The following is a 17,009-nucleotide window of genomic DNA, read 5'->3' as shown; positions in this document are numbered from 1 at the left end:
ATTTTTCAGCCCAGCTTTGCATCCTATCTATGTCTCTTTGCAGCCTACAACAGCCCTCCACCTCATCCACTACTCCACCAATCTTGGTGTCATCAGCAAATTTACTGATCCACCCTTCAGCCCCCTCCTCTAAGTCATTAATAAAAATCACAAAGAGCAGAGGACCAAGCACTGATCCCTGCGGCACTCTGCTAGCAACCTGCCTCCAATCCGAAAATTTTCCATCGACCACCACCCTCTCTTCGATCAGACAGCCAGTTACCTATCCAATCGGCCAACTTTCCCTCTATCGCACACCTCCTCACTTTCAACATAAGCCGACCATGGGGGACCTTATCAAACGCCTTACTAAAATGCATGTATATGACATCAACTGCCCTACCTTCATCAACACACTTAGTTACCTCCTCAAAAAATTCTATCAAATTTGTGAGGCACGACTTGCCCTTCACGAATCCGTGCTGACTATCCCGGATTAATCCGCATCTTTCTAAATGGTCGCAAATCCCATCTCTAAGGACCTTTTCCATCAATTTACCAACCACCGAAGTAAGACTAACCGGTCTATAATTACCAGGGTCATTTCTATTCCCTTTCTTAAACAGAAGAACAACATTCGCCATTCTCCAGTCCTCTGGCACCATCCCCGTGGACAGCGAGGACCCAAGGATCAAAGCCAAAGGCTCTGCAATCTCATCCCTTGCCTCCCAAAGAATCCTAGGATACATTTCATCAGGCCCAGGGGACTTATCAACCTTCAGTTTATTCAAAACTGCCAGGACATCCTCCCTCCGAACATCTATTTCCTCCAGCCTATTAGCCTGTAACACCTTCTCTTCCTCAAAAATATGGCCCCTCTCCTTGGTGAACACTGAAAAAACGTATTCATTCATCACCTCTCCTATCTCTACTGACTCCATACACAAGTTCCCACTACTGTCCTTGACCGGCCCTAACCTCACCCTTGTCATTCTTTTATTCCTCACATAAGAGTAAAAAGCCTTGGGGTTTTCCTTGATCCGACCCGCCAAGGACTTCTCGTGTCCCCTCCCAGCTCTCCTAAGCCCCTTTTTCAGCTCATTCCTTGCTAACTTGTAACCCTCAATCGAGCCATCTGAACCTTGTTTCCTCATCCCTACAATAGCTTCCCTCTTCCTTTTCACAAGACATTCCACCTCTTTCGTGAACCATGGTTCCCTCACTCGGCCATTTCCTCCCTGCCTGACAGGGACATACCTATCAAGGACACCCAGTATTTGTTCCTTGAAAAAGTTCCACTTTTCATTAGTTCCTTTCTCTGACTGTTTCTGTTCCCAACTTATGCCCCCTAATTGTTGCCTAATCGCATCATAATTACCTCTCCCCCAATTATAAACCTTGCCCTGCCGTACAGCCCTATCCCTCTCCATTGCAATAACAAAAGACACCGAATTGTGGTCACTATCTCCAAAGTGCTCTCCCACAACCAAATCTAACACTTGGACCGGTTCATTTCCCAGTACCAAATCCAATGTGGCCTCACCTCTTGTCGGCCTATCCACATATTGTGTCAGGAAACCCTCCTGCACACACTGCACAAAAACTGCCCCATCCGAACTATTTGACCTACAAAGGTTCCAACCAATATTTGGAAAGTTAAAGTCCCCCATGACAACTACCCTGTGACCCCCACACATATCCATAATCTGCTTAGCAATTTCTTCCTCCACATCTCTATTACTATTTGGGGGCCTATAGTAAACTCCTAACAACGTGACCGCTCCTTTCCTATTTCTAACCTCAGCCCATATTACCTCAGTGTGCAGATCCCCCTCGAAGTGCCTTTCCGCAGGCGTTAAACTATCCTTGATTAACAATGCCACTTCTCCACCTCTTTTACCAGCTTCCCTACACTTAGTGAAACATCTATACCCTGGAACGTCCAACAACCATTCCTGTCCTTGTTCTACCCATGTCTCCGTAATGGCCACAACATCGTAGTCCCTAGTACCAATCTATGCCCCAAGTTCATCTACCTTGTTCCGGATGCTCCTTGCATTGAAGTAGACACACTTCAACCCACCTTCCTATCTACCGGTACCCACCCTTGACCCTGATACCTTCCCCAATACCTCACCACCCTCACTGACTTCTGGACTACAACTCCTTTTCCCACTCCCCTGACAAATTAGTTTAAACCCCCGTGAAGAGCCGTAACAAATTTCCCCCCTAGGATATTGGTGCCCCTCTGGTTCAGGTGCACCCCGTCCTGTTTGTACAGGTCCCACCTTCCCCAGAATGTGTTCCAATTATCCACGTATAGTGTTCCAATTATCCACGATAAATCAGGGAACTACAGACCAGTGAATCTCAAGTCAGTGGCAGGAAAACTATTGGAGAAACTTCTGAAGGGGAGAATCAGTCTCCACTTGGAGAGGCAAAGCTTGATCAAGGATAGTCAGCATGGCTTCATCAGAGGGAGGTCATGCCGAACAAATTTGATTGAATGTTTTGAGGAGGTGACCAGATGTGCAGATGAGGGTAGTGCAGCTGATGTAGTTTATATGGATTTCAGCAAAGCCTTTGACAAGGTTCCACATGGGAGATTTGTAAAGAAGGTAAATTCACACGGGATACAGGGTAATTTGATAAAGTGGATTCAAAATTGGTTCAGTTATAAATACATGAGAACACTACCACCTGTAAGTTTCCCTCCAAGCCACTCACTGGATGAGTGCAGCTCCAATGACAGTCAGGAGGCGAGACACCATCCAGGACAAATCAGCCTGCTTTATTGGCACAACATCTACAAACATCCACTCCCTCCACCACTGACACTCAGTAGCAGCAGTGTGTACTATCTACAAGATGCACTGCAGCAATTCACCAAAGATCCTTCAACAGCACCTTCCAAACCCACGACCACTTCCATTTAGAAGAACTATGGCAGCAGATACATAGGAACACCAACACCTGCAAATTCCCGTCCAAGCCACTCACTGTCCTGACTTGGAAATATATCGCCGTTCCTTCACAGTCACTGGGTCAAAATCCTGCAATTCCCTCCCTAACGGCATTGTGGGTCAACCCACAGAACATGGACTGCAGCGATTCAAGATGGCAGCTCACCACCACCTTCTCAAGGGGCAACTAGGGATGGGCAATAAATGCTGGCCCAGCCAGCGACGCCCATGTCCCACGAATGAATAAAAAAAATTCATAATTTGGAAAAGGGAACTAAATGTATTATCTCCAAATTTACAGATGGTACAAAATTGGGTGGGAAAGTGAGCTGTGAGGAGGATGCAGAGATGGCAGCACTGTAGCCCAGTGGTTAGCACTGCTGCCTCACAGGGACTTCGGTTCAATTCTGGCCTTGGGTCACTGTCTGTGTGGAGTTTGCAGGTTCTCCCTGTGTCAGCGTGGGTTTCCTCCGGGTGCTCCGGTTTCCTCCTACACTCCAAACATGTGCAGGTTAGGTTGATTGGTCATGGTAAATTGGCCCTTATTGTCAGGGGGATTGGCAGGGTAAATATGTAGAGTTATGGAGATAGGGCCTGGGTGGGATTGTCATCAGCACAGGCTCCCGCTGCCTTGGAAAAACAGCCAGCATAACTAAGGACCCCATGCACCCCAGACATTCTCTCTTCCACCTTCTTCCATCGGGAAAAAGATACAAAAGTTTGAGATTACGTACCAACCGACTCAAAAACAGACTCTTCCCTGCTGCTGTCAGATTTTTGAATGGACCTACCTCGCATTAAGATGATCGTTCTCTACACCCTCGCTATGACTGTAACACTACATTCTGCACTCTCTCCTTTCCTTCCCTATGTATGGTATAGTTTGTCTGTTTTCTTGTGAGTTTCAATATCCTGTTTACTGGGCCAAATACCGTGAACAGATACTGTTTGTTTGAGTGATGTAAGCTAAGACAACTATATGCTCTGACCAGCTGAGTTAAGTAAAGCTGTACCTGGGATGTGCTTGATGTTATAAGGGGCTACTATGTAAATGTTCAATTAACAGGATCCTGAGTTCTTAGCGGTTGGTGTTGAGCTAAATTTCCTATTTACCAATAAATGTCAGTACAGGCGTGAATGAAAAGGATTAGTGTATGCAGTTGCAATCTAGAGTAATAACCTATTAACAATAGTGCGGTGCCTCCTAAAATGGTAAGTATGTAAACCTTATAATAAGAAAAGGTTCAGGACAACCATGCAAAAGGAATAACAAAAATAAATTTATTTTCTTGCATTGTTGCGTCTCATAAAACAGGTAAAGAGTCCCAAACTAAAGATTTTTCAATTAAACAGTTTCAACCCTGAGAAATGTTCAAAATGTTACCAAGCGCTTGGATTTATAAACGTTGGGGCCCATACGTTGGTGCACATATGAAGCAAACACGCCCCCAACAACACACTGCTGATACCGTTCAGTGTCTTGATAGTATAGTCTCCAGTTACTCACGCAACCACGACACACACAGTCCAGAAGGGTCTGCGAGCGGGAAGATGATGCAGCAGGAAAGAAAATGCAGCAAGCTGTCCGTGTAGTAACGCAGGTCCAGTGCGCTGAAATCTGTCCTCCTCGGCAGTGCTACTTAGCAAGTTAGCTTCAGCTAATCCTCGTTCTCTCCGTCTTCTCAGTGAAAACTACGCCCGGCGTTTATAGCTGACTGTCCCTCACCGGCAGTTTCTAGCAGAAAGGTCCACGCTTGAGAGGACAAGACGATGCGCTTTACACTTTTTCTCAACCGTAATGAAAATAACAAACAGGACTAAACCTTGCTGCCTTTCACTTCAAACTGAAAAAAACGCGTTACTAAACTGTGACAAACACGAGCTTTAACTGCACAGTAATATTTGTGCCCATACTGTGAAGTATGTTGGTCTACAAATATTATTTGCCTCGACGTTAAAACTGGGTTTTTACCGCATGGAAACAGCTCCTCTTCCCCACGTGTGTCTCCCCACTGCAGCTTCCTCTTCCCCACGTGTGTCTCCCCACTGCAGCTTCCTCTTCCCCACGCGTGTCTCCCCACTGCAGCTCCCTCTTCCCCACGTGTGTCTCCCCACTGCAGCTTCCTCTGCCTCCCGCCGTTTTTCTTTTTCCCTCCCCCTAAGTAATCTGATTGGCTTAAAGTGCAGCTCTCTAGAAAATGGATTGGCTTAGCTTACATCACCCAAACAAACAGTATCTGTTCACGGTATTGGGCCCAGTAAACAGGATATTGAAACTCACAAGAAAACAAAGAACAATGGTAAATGTCTTTTTCATTAAATTTACCCATATTTCAAGAAAACACACTCTGTTCATTTTTCTTTCATTTATCCTTATTTTTTCAGGCCTCTACAGGTGTAAATTGAAAGAGGTGGATACTCAGTGAGACATTGGTGTCCTCCTGCATCAGTTGCTGAAAGTAAGCGTGCAGGTACAGCAGGCAGTAAAGAAGGCAAATGGTATGTTGGCCTTCCTAGTCAGAGGATTTGAGTATAGGGATAGGGGTGTTTTACTGCAATTGTATAGGATGTTGGTGATGCCACACCTGGAGTATTGAGTGTAGCTCTGGTACCCTTACCTGAGGAAGGATGTCCTTGTTGTAGAGGGAGTACAGTGAAAGTTTACCAGGCTGATTCCTGGGATGGCAGGTCTGTCATATGACGAGAGACGAAGTCAGTTAGGATTGTATTAATTGGAGTTTAGAAGAGTGAGAGGGGATCTCATAGAAACTTATAAAATTCTAACAGAGTTAGACAGGGTAGACTCAGAAAGAATGTTCCCGATGGTGGGGATGTCCAGAACTGGGGTTATAGTTTGAGGATAAGGGGTAAACCTTTTAGAACTGAGGTGAGGAGAAATTTCTTCACCCAGAGGGTGGTGAATGTGTGGGATTCACTATCACAGAAAGTAGTTGAGGCCAAAATGTTGTGTGATTTCAAGAAGAAATTAAATATAGCTCTTGAGGCTAAAGGGATCAAGGGAAAGGGGAAATCAGGATATTGAATTTGATGATCAGCCATGATCATAATGGCGGAGCAGGCTCGAAGGGCCGAATGGCCTACTTATGCTTCTATTTTCTATTTTTCTTTGCAAACTTCGGAGTGCTCCGGTGCAGATGGATCTGGGTATTCTCTTGCAGGAATCACAGAAATAAAATGCAGATAAAACAGGTAATAAGGAAGGCAAATGGAATCTTGGAATTTATTACTCAAGGAATAGAGTATAAAAGCTGTAAAGTGTTGCTGCTACTGTACAAAGCGTTAGTTAGACCGTTAGAATATTGTATACAGTTTTGGGTCCCTTACTTGAGGAGGGATGTAGTTGCATTGGAGGCGGTTCAGAGGAGGTTCACTAAATTGATTCCAGAGATGAGGGAATTGTTTTACAAAGAGAGATTGGGCAATTTAGGCCTATACTCCCTGGTGTTCAGAAGAATGAGAGGAAATCTAATTAGATGTACACAATGATAAGGGGGATTGACAAAGGAAACATGGAGAGAATGTTTCCTTCTGTAGGGCAATCTAGAACAAGAGGTCATAGTTTTAGGATAAGAGGCGGCAGATTTAAAACCGAAATGAGGAGCAATTACTCCTCCCAAAGGGTCCTGAGTCTGTGGAATTCACTACCCCAAAGTGTGCTGCATGCCGGGACATTGAGGAAGAAGTGGACAGATTTTTAATTGGTAAGAGTGTGAAGGGCTGGGTGGCTGGGTGAATAGGCAGGAAAATAGAGATGAGGCCGAGATGAGATCAGCCAAGATCTTATTGAATGGCCGAGCAGGCTCGAGGGGCTGAATGGCCTACTTCTGCTCCTGGTTCTTTGGATTCATTGGCTCTGCACCAACATCTCTTTTATCATTGAATGCCTCTGTCATCCCATCTGTCAAAGATCTTGCCTTCTATTCTTCTTCCACGCTCTCCCATTTCACCTCATTAAAACTAATATATTTCTAACTTTTCCCACTTCTGAGGAAAGGTAATTAACCTGAAACATTAACTCTGTTTCTCTCTCTACAAATGTTGCCTGAACTGCAAATTTCCAGCACTTTTTGTTTTTAATTTCAGATTTCCATCATCTGAAATATTTCCTTTGTATTAATGAGAAAGGAGAAGAATATTTTACGCAGGATGTTATGATCTGGAATGCAGAAAGAGAGTGGAAGCAGATTCAGTAATAATTTTCAACATGGAATTGGCTATTATTGGATAAAGGGCGTTGGGGAAAATGCAGGAGTATGGGATGAATTGCATGTTAAAGAGTTGGAACAGGCAAGATGAACCAAATGGCCTCCTTCTGGCTGTTTCATTCTAAATAATAAACTCAATAAACCTCTGCCCATCAGGTTATGTGTGTAATGTGAACAGCTTGCAATCTGAATAATAATTCAGATCCCTTTACACCACATTCGCAGTGAGATAATTATCTGCAGAAGCTACATTAAATATATTTTCTGGTCACTCAGGTAATCAAAGGATATGGGGAGTTGGCAGGGAAGTGGAGTGAGGTAGATCAGCCACAACAGTATAAAATGTTGGAGCAGGTTTGAGGGGCTATATGATTTTACTCTCAGTCCTGTTCCTGTTTTTTAATGTGGAGATGCCGGCGTCGGACTGGGGTAAACACAGTAAGAAGTTTAACAACACCAGGTTAAAGTCCAACAGGTTTATTTGGTAGCAAAAGCCACACAAGCTTTCGGAGCTCCAAGCCCCTTCTTCAGGTGAGTGAACAGTTTGAACAGAGTGAACTGTTTGTGAACAGAATTCCCACTCACCTGAAGAAGGGGCTTGGAGCTCCGAAAGCTTGTGTGGCTTTTGCTACCAAATAAACCTGTTGGACTTTAACCTGGTGTTGTTAAACTTCTTACCCTGTTTTTTAAATCAGTCTAATTGCTTTATTGAAGTCTAACTATTTTATTTTGTGGCAGTAAATTTCCTACAAACAGTAATATAGTAACAACCAAATAATTCCTTTTAGTAATATTGTTCAAGTGATAAATATTGGTCAGAACACGGAAACTACCCTGCTCTTATCCAAAAAGTAGCATGGATTATTTTATTTTCCCGAGAGGGCAAATGAGGCAGTTTAACATCTCATCTGATCCGAAAGGTGACTCTTGTAACAGTGCAACACTTAACTTGGTACTACAGCAGGTGTGTAAATTTATGCTCAAGCCTCGGGAGTGGGACTATGAATACACAACCTTATGACTCAAAGGAACTACCCACTGAGCCATAATTGACACTGATGAGAAAGCTGATGATACAGCAGCTGTCTGTCTTGATGAGTTTGCAAATAATGTCTGTATTAATGAATAAAATGAGCTGGAATCCCAGGAATAGTCTCCCATAAAATATAAATTAGTAGAGTTAAAAGGTTCCCTTAGGATTGGTGATTGTCAATTACTTGGATTTAATTCATTTGAAAGACCAGGTGTATTAGTGGCATGAGATGTACCTCGTGCAATAGACTCAAAGAACAAATCATCACTGTTTGGCTCTGGGTGTAATTTAATCTTAACAAACATGGAGAATACAGTTAGAAATAATAAAGAAAGCTCCTGCACAAACAGTTCATCAAGAAAATCGGGATAATGTTTCTACTTACATCATATCTAACAGCTGAGCCAAGGGATCATGCACAAGGTAAAAATAGTTAAAGGCTGAAGAGTCTCTTGTGATGTTAATTTAGTACAGCATGAGCAGCATCAAGTATTTAAATACTTTACTATGAGACTTCTCTGCAGGCTGTACTGGGGTGTGGGACAGGACTGGGCATCTTCATTTCACTACTTTTACCACCTTCCCCTACTCCCGGGAAGACTGCGGCCATAAATGCATCCACTACAGTCTTCTCAATTAAGCTGGAGTTTGGGGGTTCGATGTGCACGATGCAGGATGCGGCGGTACGGTGGCACAGTGGGTTAGCACTGCTGCCCCACAACACCAGGGACCCGGGTTCAATTCCCGGATTGGGTCACTGTCTGTGTGGAGTTTGCACGTTCTCCCCGTGTCTGAGTAAGTTTCCTCCGGGTGCTCCGGTTTCCTCCCACAGTCCAAAGATGTGCGGGTTAGGTGGATTGGCCATGCTAAATTGACCCTTAGTGTCAGGGGGACTAGCTAGGGTAAATGCATGGGACTATGGGGATAGGCCTGGGTGGGATTGTGGTCGGTGCAGACTTGATGGGCTGAATGGCCTCCTTCTGCACTGTAGGTTTCTATGATGTGGCTTATCCTTTGCTGAACTCACAATAAGCCTTGTGACGCGTACCATTGGCCAATATCTTTCTGTGTGTCAAGCCCAACTTTTGGTTGATCAGGCTCCTGAGATAAACTGTGAAGAAAGGTTTCAGTAAAACTAGAACCGATGGTTATTCAGTATCTGATGCAATTTTCTTCACTACTCAAGTGTTGACACTTGCTGGGATTAGTTCTGTGGACATCACCATTATGCGAAAGCCTCACATCACATCAGCAGCTTACTTGGCCACCGGTAACATCACAATCTAACCTAAGGTTGTCTTTATCCAGACACCACTTGATAATGATGAGCAACAAGGTTGCCTGCTGAATTACTCCTCACATACCCAGAGATGCTGAGCTCAGTATATGATAGTTTTGCTGCCCGAGGTGAGATCAGTTAACGCAGCACAGGCCTAGGATTATCTGTTAGCTCCTGTACCACATCTGGCAAAGCTTTTACTTAAATGTCATAGGAGAGTTAAGGCTAATCATAATTACAAATATCATCTCACCATCCCCCCAAAACACACACACAGAAATAGTACTTGATCTACCCATCTTTTAAAGTTTCTTATAGGACCCAAGACTTTGAGCCAAATGTGCAGCAGGTCCATTCGTCACTGACCAAAGTTCTGAGTCAGATACCGACAAATCTGCTTTGAATTTCTTGAATCAATTATTGTCTGAATCTGATATGTTTCAATGTGCTGTCTGGGCCAGTTGGAGGACAGGAATCTTCTAGGTGAAATTCCATTACTTTGGAGAAAGATTCTAATCTACTGCTTATTTCAATCACAGATCGCAACCAGGTAGCAATTTATTGCTCAAAAAATCAATGGATTTAAATAATTCCCTTGCTCACTCCCCTTCACTTATTTAATTTTTACCTACTAATGGTTATAAAACCTGAGAGCCCAGAGTCACAACATGGTCAAAGTTGGGGAGACCAAATGGGCTTCCATCCTGAATTGATCAGTGTTTCACCTTCTTCCTCTTTGGTCGAGACTTCCTCTTGGTTTTCCAGTCAACAATCTGCTGTGATTGTCGCTTTAGCACTGCTCTTGTGACGATGTCACCATTGTCATCACTACTGTCATCATCTTCCTCATCATCATCGTCATCGTCATCTGCAATCAGAAAACTCAATTTCCCATCACTGGAGAGGAGGAAGGTTGGGTGAAGAAAGAATGCAGGATAGAGGCACAGACAAGACAGAGAGATTGGCATAGGGAGATACACACAGATACACTGTTAGTCTGATTCCCATTAATTCCTGCTTGAATTCACTCCATCTCCCAATCTGATTCACAGAATCACAGCTTCCTGTGATTTTTTTTTTGTTACTCTTGCTTCGTAATTTATGTAGGGATTCATTCCTGCTGGATTCTTGAATTCTGGTGGGGCAGGAATGGAGATGGATGGGGCCTGAAAATATTGGCATTGGCCAGCTTGATAGTTTCATGGGGGGAGTGGGAGAGGGTACACGGGTTTCATGTGGCCAAAACAAAGGAAGGTGGGCACACAATAGGGAGTCTGTCATGACAACGCCAGGGAATTACACCGGAAATATAAAGTTTTAAACAGTGCAAAAGGGATATGTAGAGAAAGACAAGCAGAAGGAGTCATCGCGCATCATTCACGAGGATTCATACAGGCAATAGCAGTTTTCAAAAAAGGGTTTTTATTAAAATGTGCAAAGCATCTGCAATAAAGTAGATGAATTAGTGGCACAAATGGAGGCAAATTATTTAGATCTAATCGCCGTTACAGAGACATGGCCCAGATTTTCAGCTCTGGGTCAGGAGCACAGAATCGAGTGATTTGACCTTTAGAAACAGCCGGCTGCAGGTAGAACCTTTGGCCGGGGGGCCAGGCTGAACCAGTAGCCGGGGCAGGTGACACTGGAATAAATGCATAGGCTTCCAGGCAGAGCATGCTTCTGTGTTTAAATAAATTAAAAATAATAATCAAACAAAAAATACCCATCCAAACTTCACCCTCCAACACAACACTGACAAATCCGTCACAGCCTTGAACATCTTCGCTTCTGGCTCCTTCCATGGGTCTGTGAACCTTGGTGGTCTCATGCAAACAGCTACAAGCCACTGCATCTTGCGGGTTCCTGATGCCTTATTGTGCCAGAACTGGAGAACACATTGGGCGGGATTTTCTGGCCGCTCTCACCCCAAAACTGGAAAATCCTGCTCAAGGCCAACAGATCTTTGCATGGTCAGTCCCCCCCTGCCAACCTGCTACAATTCCCATGATGGGCGGGACAGGAAAATTCCCCCCATTCAGTTCACAACAAAGGAAGCACAGGATTTCACCACCATCCTGGATTCCCTGGCTGCAGCGTGTCATTGATTGGACCCATTGACCATCAATGGTCAGATCTGGTCAGGATGCTATTAATGTCCAGGATCATTTGATACAAGAAGGTTTCAGTTGAGTCCCTCTGGCCCAGGATGAAGGGTGTGGTAGGGAAGTCAGTCTGAGCTACCTACGCTCTCACATATTCATGACTGAAACATTTAAATGCTTACTGCCAATGAAGGATGCACATCTGCCCAAAGGCTTTACCCTCATTGTTAAGGACGCTTAACCTCGTTCACTACCTCATGCCAGTTTTCTCCTCATGCCAGCAATAAAAGGAACTTCAGACCTGTGACTTAAAGTGTCACTACTAACAGAGTGCTAAGAAAGCAAAATATTGCATAGATTCAGTACAAAAATACTACAGTGACCCACTCTGCTCCACAACATATAGTGGCCTCCAGGCTCATCTATTCCAATGCTGTGGTACTGTCCCTGTGGCCTTGGAGGAGGTGGAGGCAGACTGCTTCAGCTGAGATGCATGTGGCAATTGTCCTCATTCTGAATGTGAACCATTGCAGAAACAGTCACTGTTGCTTGGCCCTACAGCACAGAGGCTTTCACTGTCAGAGGAGCCATTAAGTTGATCTTCTCTGCAGCCTAGCTGTGACTGAAATACTACATTCTGCACTCTCTCCTTTCCTTCCCTATGTATGGTATGTGTTTGTCTGTATAGCACGCAAGAAACAATACTTTTCACTGTATACTTATACATGTAATAATAATAATTCAAATCAAATTTTAAAAAAATCAAGAGTCATTCCTGCATCCTGCATTACGACAAAGAACAAAGAAAATTACAGCACAGGAACAGGCCCTTCGGCCCTCCAAGCCTGCACCGACCATGCTGCCCAACTGAACTAAAACCCCCTACCCTTCCGGGGACCACATCCCTCCATTCTCATCCTATTCATGTATTTGTCAAGCCGCCCCTTAGAAGTCACTACCGTATCCGCTTCCACTACCTCCCCCGGCAACGAGTTCCAGGCACCCACTACCCTCTGTGGAAAATATCTGCCTCGTACATCTCCTTTAAACCTTGCCCCTCGCACCTTAAACCTGTGCCCCCCTAGTAATTGACTTTTCCACCCTGGGAAAAAGCTTCTGACTATCCACTCTGTCCATGCCTTTCATAATCTTGTAGACTTCTATCAGTTCTCCCCTCAATCTCCATCGTTCCAGTGAGAACAAACCAAGTTTCCTCATAGCTAATGCCCTCCATACCAGGCAACATCCTGGTAAATCTTTTCTGTACCCTCTCCAAAGCCTCCACATCCTTCTGGTAGTGTGACGACCAGAATTGAACACTATATTCCAAGTGCGGCCTAACTAAGGTTCTATAAAGCTGCAACATGACTTGCCAATTTTTAAACTCAATGCACTGGCCGATGAAGGCAAGCATGCCTTCATTTTTAATTTCTTGGTAGTCATACCAGATGCTTGAAGGGTTGCTGATTTTGAAAGTGTTTTCATCAACAAGGGAGTTAGAACATAGAACATAGAACAGTACAGCACAGAACAGGCCCTTCGGCCCACGATGTTGTGCCGAGCTTTATCTGAAACCATGATCAAGCTATCCCACTCCCTATCATCCTGGTGTGCTCCATGCGCCTATCCAATAACCGCTTAAATGTTCCTAAAGTGTCTGACTCCACTGTCACTGCAGGCAGTCCATTCCACACCCCAACCACTCTCTGCGTAAAGAACCTACCTCTGATATCCTTCCTGTATCTCCCACCACGAACCCGATAGTTATGCCCCCTTGTAATAGCTCCATCCACCCGAGGAAATAGTCTTTGAACGTTCACTCTATCCCCTTCATCATTTTATAAACCTCTATTAAGTCTCCCCTCAACCTCCTCCGCTCCAGAGAGAACAGCCCCAGCTCCCTCAACCTTTCCTCATAAGACCTACCCTCCAAACCAGGCAGCATCCTGGTAAATCTCCTCTGCACTCTTTCCAGCGCTTCCACATCCTTCTTATAGTGAGGTGACCAGAACTGCACACAATATTCCAAATGTGGTCTCACCAAGGTCCTGTACAGTTGCAGCATAACTCCACAGCTGTTAAACTCCAACCCCCTGTTAATAAAAGCTAACACACTATAGGCCTTCTTCACAGCTCTATCCACTTGATTGGCAACCTTCAGAGATCTGTGGATATGGACCCCAAGATCTCTCTGTTCCTCCACAGTCTTCAGAACCCTACCTTTGACCCTGTAATCCACATTTAAATTTGTCCTACCAAAATGAATCACCTCACATTTATCAGGGTTAAACTCCATCTGCCATTTTTCAGCCCAGCTTTGCATCCTATCTATGTCTCTTTGCAGTCTACAACAGCCCTCCACCTCATCCACTACTCCACCAATCTTGGGTGTCATCAGCAAATTTACTGATCCACCCTTCAGCCCCCTCCTCTAAGTCATTAATAAAAATCACAAATAGCAGAGGACCAAGCACTGATCCCTGTGGCACCCCGCTAGCAACCAGCCTCCAGTCCGAAAATTTTCCATCCACCACCACCCTCTGTCTTCGATCAGATAGCCAGTTACCTATCCAATCGGCCAACTTTCCCTCAATCCCACACCTCCTTACTTTCATCATAAGCCGACAATGGAAGACCTTATCAAACGCCTTACTAAAATTCATGTATATGACATCAACTGCCCTACCTTCATCAACACACTTAGTTACCTCCTCAAAATGTTCTATCAAATTTGTGAGGCACGACTTGCCCTTCACGAATCCGTGCTGACTATCCCGGATTAATCCGCATCTTTCTAAATGGTCGTAAATCCCATCCCTAAGGACCTTTTCCATCAACTTACCAACCACCGAAGTAAGACTAGCCGGCCTATAATTACCAGGGTCATTTCTATTCCCTTTCTTAGACAGAGGAACAACATTCGCCACTCTCCAGTCCTCTGGCACCATCCCCGTGGACAGTGAGAACCCAAAGATCAAAGCCAAAGGCTCTGCAATCTCATCCCTTGCCTCCCAAAGAATTCTAGGATAAATTTCATCAGGCCCAGGGGACTTATCGACCTTCAGTTTATTCAAAACAGCCAGTACATCCTCCCTCCGAACATCTACTTCCTCCAGCCTATTAGCCTGTAACACCTTCTCTTCCTCAAAAACATGGCCCTTCTCCTTGGTGAATACTGAAGAAAAGTATTCATTCATCACCTCTCCTATCTCTACTGACTCCATACACAAGTTGCCACTACTGTCCTTGACCGGCCCTAACCTCACCCTTGTCATTCTTTTATTCCTCACATAAGAGTAAAAAGCCTTGGGGTTTTCCTTGATCCGACCCACCAAGGACTTCTCATGCCCCCTCCTAGCTCTCCTAAGCCCCTTTTTCAGCTCATTCCTTGCTAACTTGTAACCCTCAATCGAGCCATCTGAACCTTGTTTCCTCATCCCTACAATAGCTTCCCTCTTCCTTTTTACAAGACGTTCCACCTCTTTTGTGAACCATGGTTCCCTCACTCGGCCATTTCCTCCCTGCCTGACAGGGACGTACCTATCAAGAACACACAGTATTTGTTCCTTGAAAAAGTTCCACTTTTCATTAGTGCCTTTCCCTGACAGTTTCTGTTCCCATCTTATGCCCCCTAATTGTTGCCTAATCGCATCATAATTACCTCTCCCCCAATTGTAAACCTTGCCCTGCCATACGGCCCTATCCCTCTCCATTGCAATGACAAAAGACACCGAATTGTGGTCACTATCTCAAAAGTGCTCTCCCACAACCAAATCTAACACTTGGCCCGGTTCATTTCCCAGTACCAAATCCAATGTGGCCTCACCTTTTGTCGGCCTATCCACATATTGTGTCAGTCAACCCTCCTGCACACACTGCACAAAAACTGTCCCATCCGAACTATTCGACCTACAAAGGTTCCAATCAATATTTGGAAAGTTAAAGTCCCCCATGACAACTACCCTGTGATCCCCACACCTATCCATAATCTGCTTAGCAATTTCTTCCTCCACATCTCTATTACTATTTGGGGGCCTATAGTAATCTCCTAACAATGTGACCGCTCCTTTCCTATTTCTAAGTTCAGCCCATATTACCTCAGTATTCGGATCCCCCTCGAAGTGCCTTTCCGCAGCCGTTAAACTATCCTTGATTAACAATGCTACTCCTCCACCTCTTTTACAAGCTTCTGTACACTTACTGAAACATCTATACCCCAGAACGTCCAACAAACATTCCTGTCCTTGTTCTACCCATGTCTCCGTAATGGCCACAACATCGTAGTCCCAAGTACCAATCCACGCCCCAAGTTCATCTACCTTGTTCCGGATGCTCCTTGCATTGAAGTAGACACACTTCAACCCACCTTCCTGTCTACTGGTACCCACCCTTGACACCTTCCCCAATACCTCACTACCTTCAACACTGACTTCCGGACTACAACTCCTTTTCCCACCCCCCTGACAAATTAGTTTAAACCCCCCTGAAGAGCCGTAGCCAATTTTTCCTCCCAGGATATTGGTGCCCCTCTGGTTCAGGTGCACCCCGTCCTGTTTGTACAGGTCCCACCTTCCCCAGAATGTGTTCCAATTATCCACGTAGCTGAAACCCTCCCTCCTACACCATCCTTGCAACCACATGTTTAACTGCACTCTCTCCCTGTTCCTCAACTCGCTATCACGTGGCACCGGCAACGTACCAGAGATGACCACATGTTTTGTCTTGGTTCTCAGCTTCCAGCCCAGCTCCCTAAATTCCTGTTTTAAATCCCCGTCCCTTCTCTTACCTATGTCGTTGGTACCAATCTGTACCACGACTTGTGACTGTTTCCCCTCCCCCTTAAGAATCCGGAAAACACGGTCCGAGACGTCACGGACCCTGGCATCCGATAGGCAACATACCATCCATGAGTCTCTTTTGCTGCCACAGAACCTCCTATCTATCCCTCTAACTAACAAGTCCCCAATAACTATTGCCCTCCCGCTCTCCCCGTTACCCTCCCGAGCCACAGGGATGGACTCAGTGCTGGAGATCCTCTCACTGCGGCTCACCACTGGTATGTCGTCCCCCTCAACTGCATCCAAAGCGGAATACTTGTTGCTAAGGGGAACGACCACAGGGGATCCTTGCACTGACTGCTTCCTCCCAGCCCCTCTCACTGTCACCCATCTATTTTCCTTTCCTGGAGTAACTATATCCATGAAGCTTCTGTCTATGGCCACCTCTGCCTCCCTAATGATCCAACTCCAGCTCCAGTTCCCTAACACGGTTTTGGAGGAGCTGCAGATGGGTGCACGTCCCACAGGTGTAATCAGCAGGGACACTGACAGCGTCCCTTACCTCAAACATACTGCAAGAGGAACATTGCGCTGCCTTCACACCCATCCCCTCTAGATGCCTTGCCAATACCACTAGCAGATAGAGTTG

At 45.1% G+C, this 17,009-nt stretch overlaps 1 protein-coding gene across 1 annotated transcript in view; it reads right to left on the bottom strand.

Moving 5' to 3' along the window:
- Positions 1-8,474: 8,474 nt before the first annotated feature.
- The window catches only part of odad3 (outer dynein arm docking complex subunit 3), a 53,209-nt gene continuing 44,674 nt past the window's right edge, over positions 8,475-17,009 (bottom strand). The window contains exon 13 of the mRNA XM_078234918.1: positions 8,475-10,348. Within this exon, the coding sequence (XP_078091044.1) occupies positions 10,194-10,348 (155 nt within the window). The 3' untranslated portion in view covers positions 8,475-10,193. The remainder of the gene's footprint in view (positions 10,349-17,009) is intronic.

This window comes from Mustelus asterias, chromosome 19, assembly GCF_964213995.1.
Source record: "Mustelus asterias chromosome 19, sMusAst1.hap1.1, whole genome shotgun sequence".
In the NCBI taxonomy this organism is placed as follows: domain Eukaryota; kingdom Metazoa; phylum Chordata; class Chondrichthyes; order Carcharhiniformes; family Triakidae; genus Mustelus; species Mustelus asterias.
This window is presented reverse-complemented; position numbering and strand designations above follow the sequence as displayed.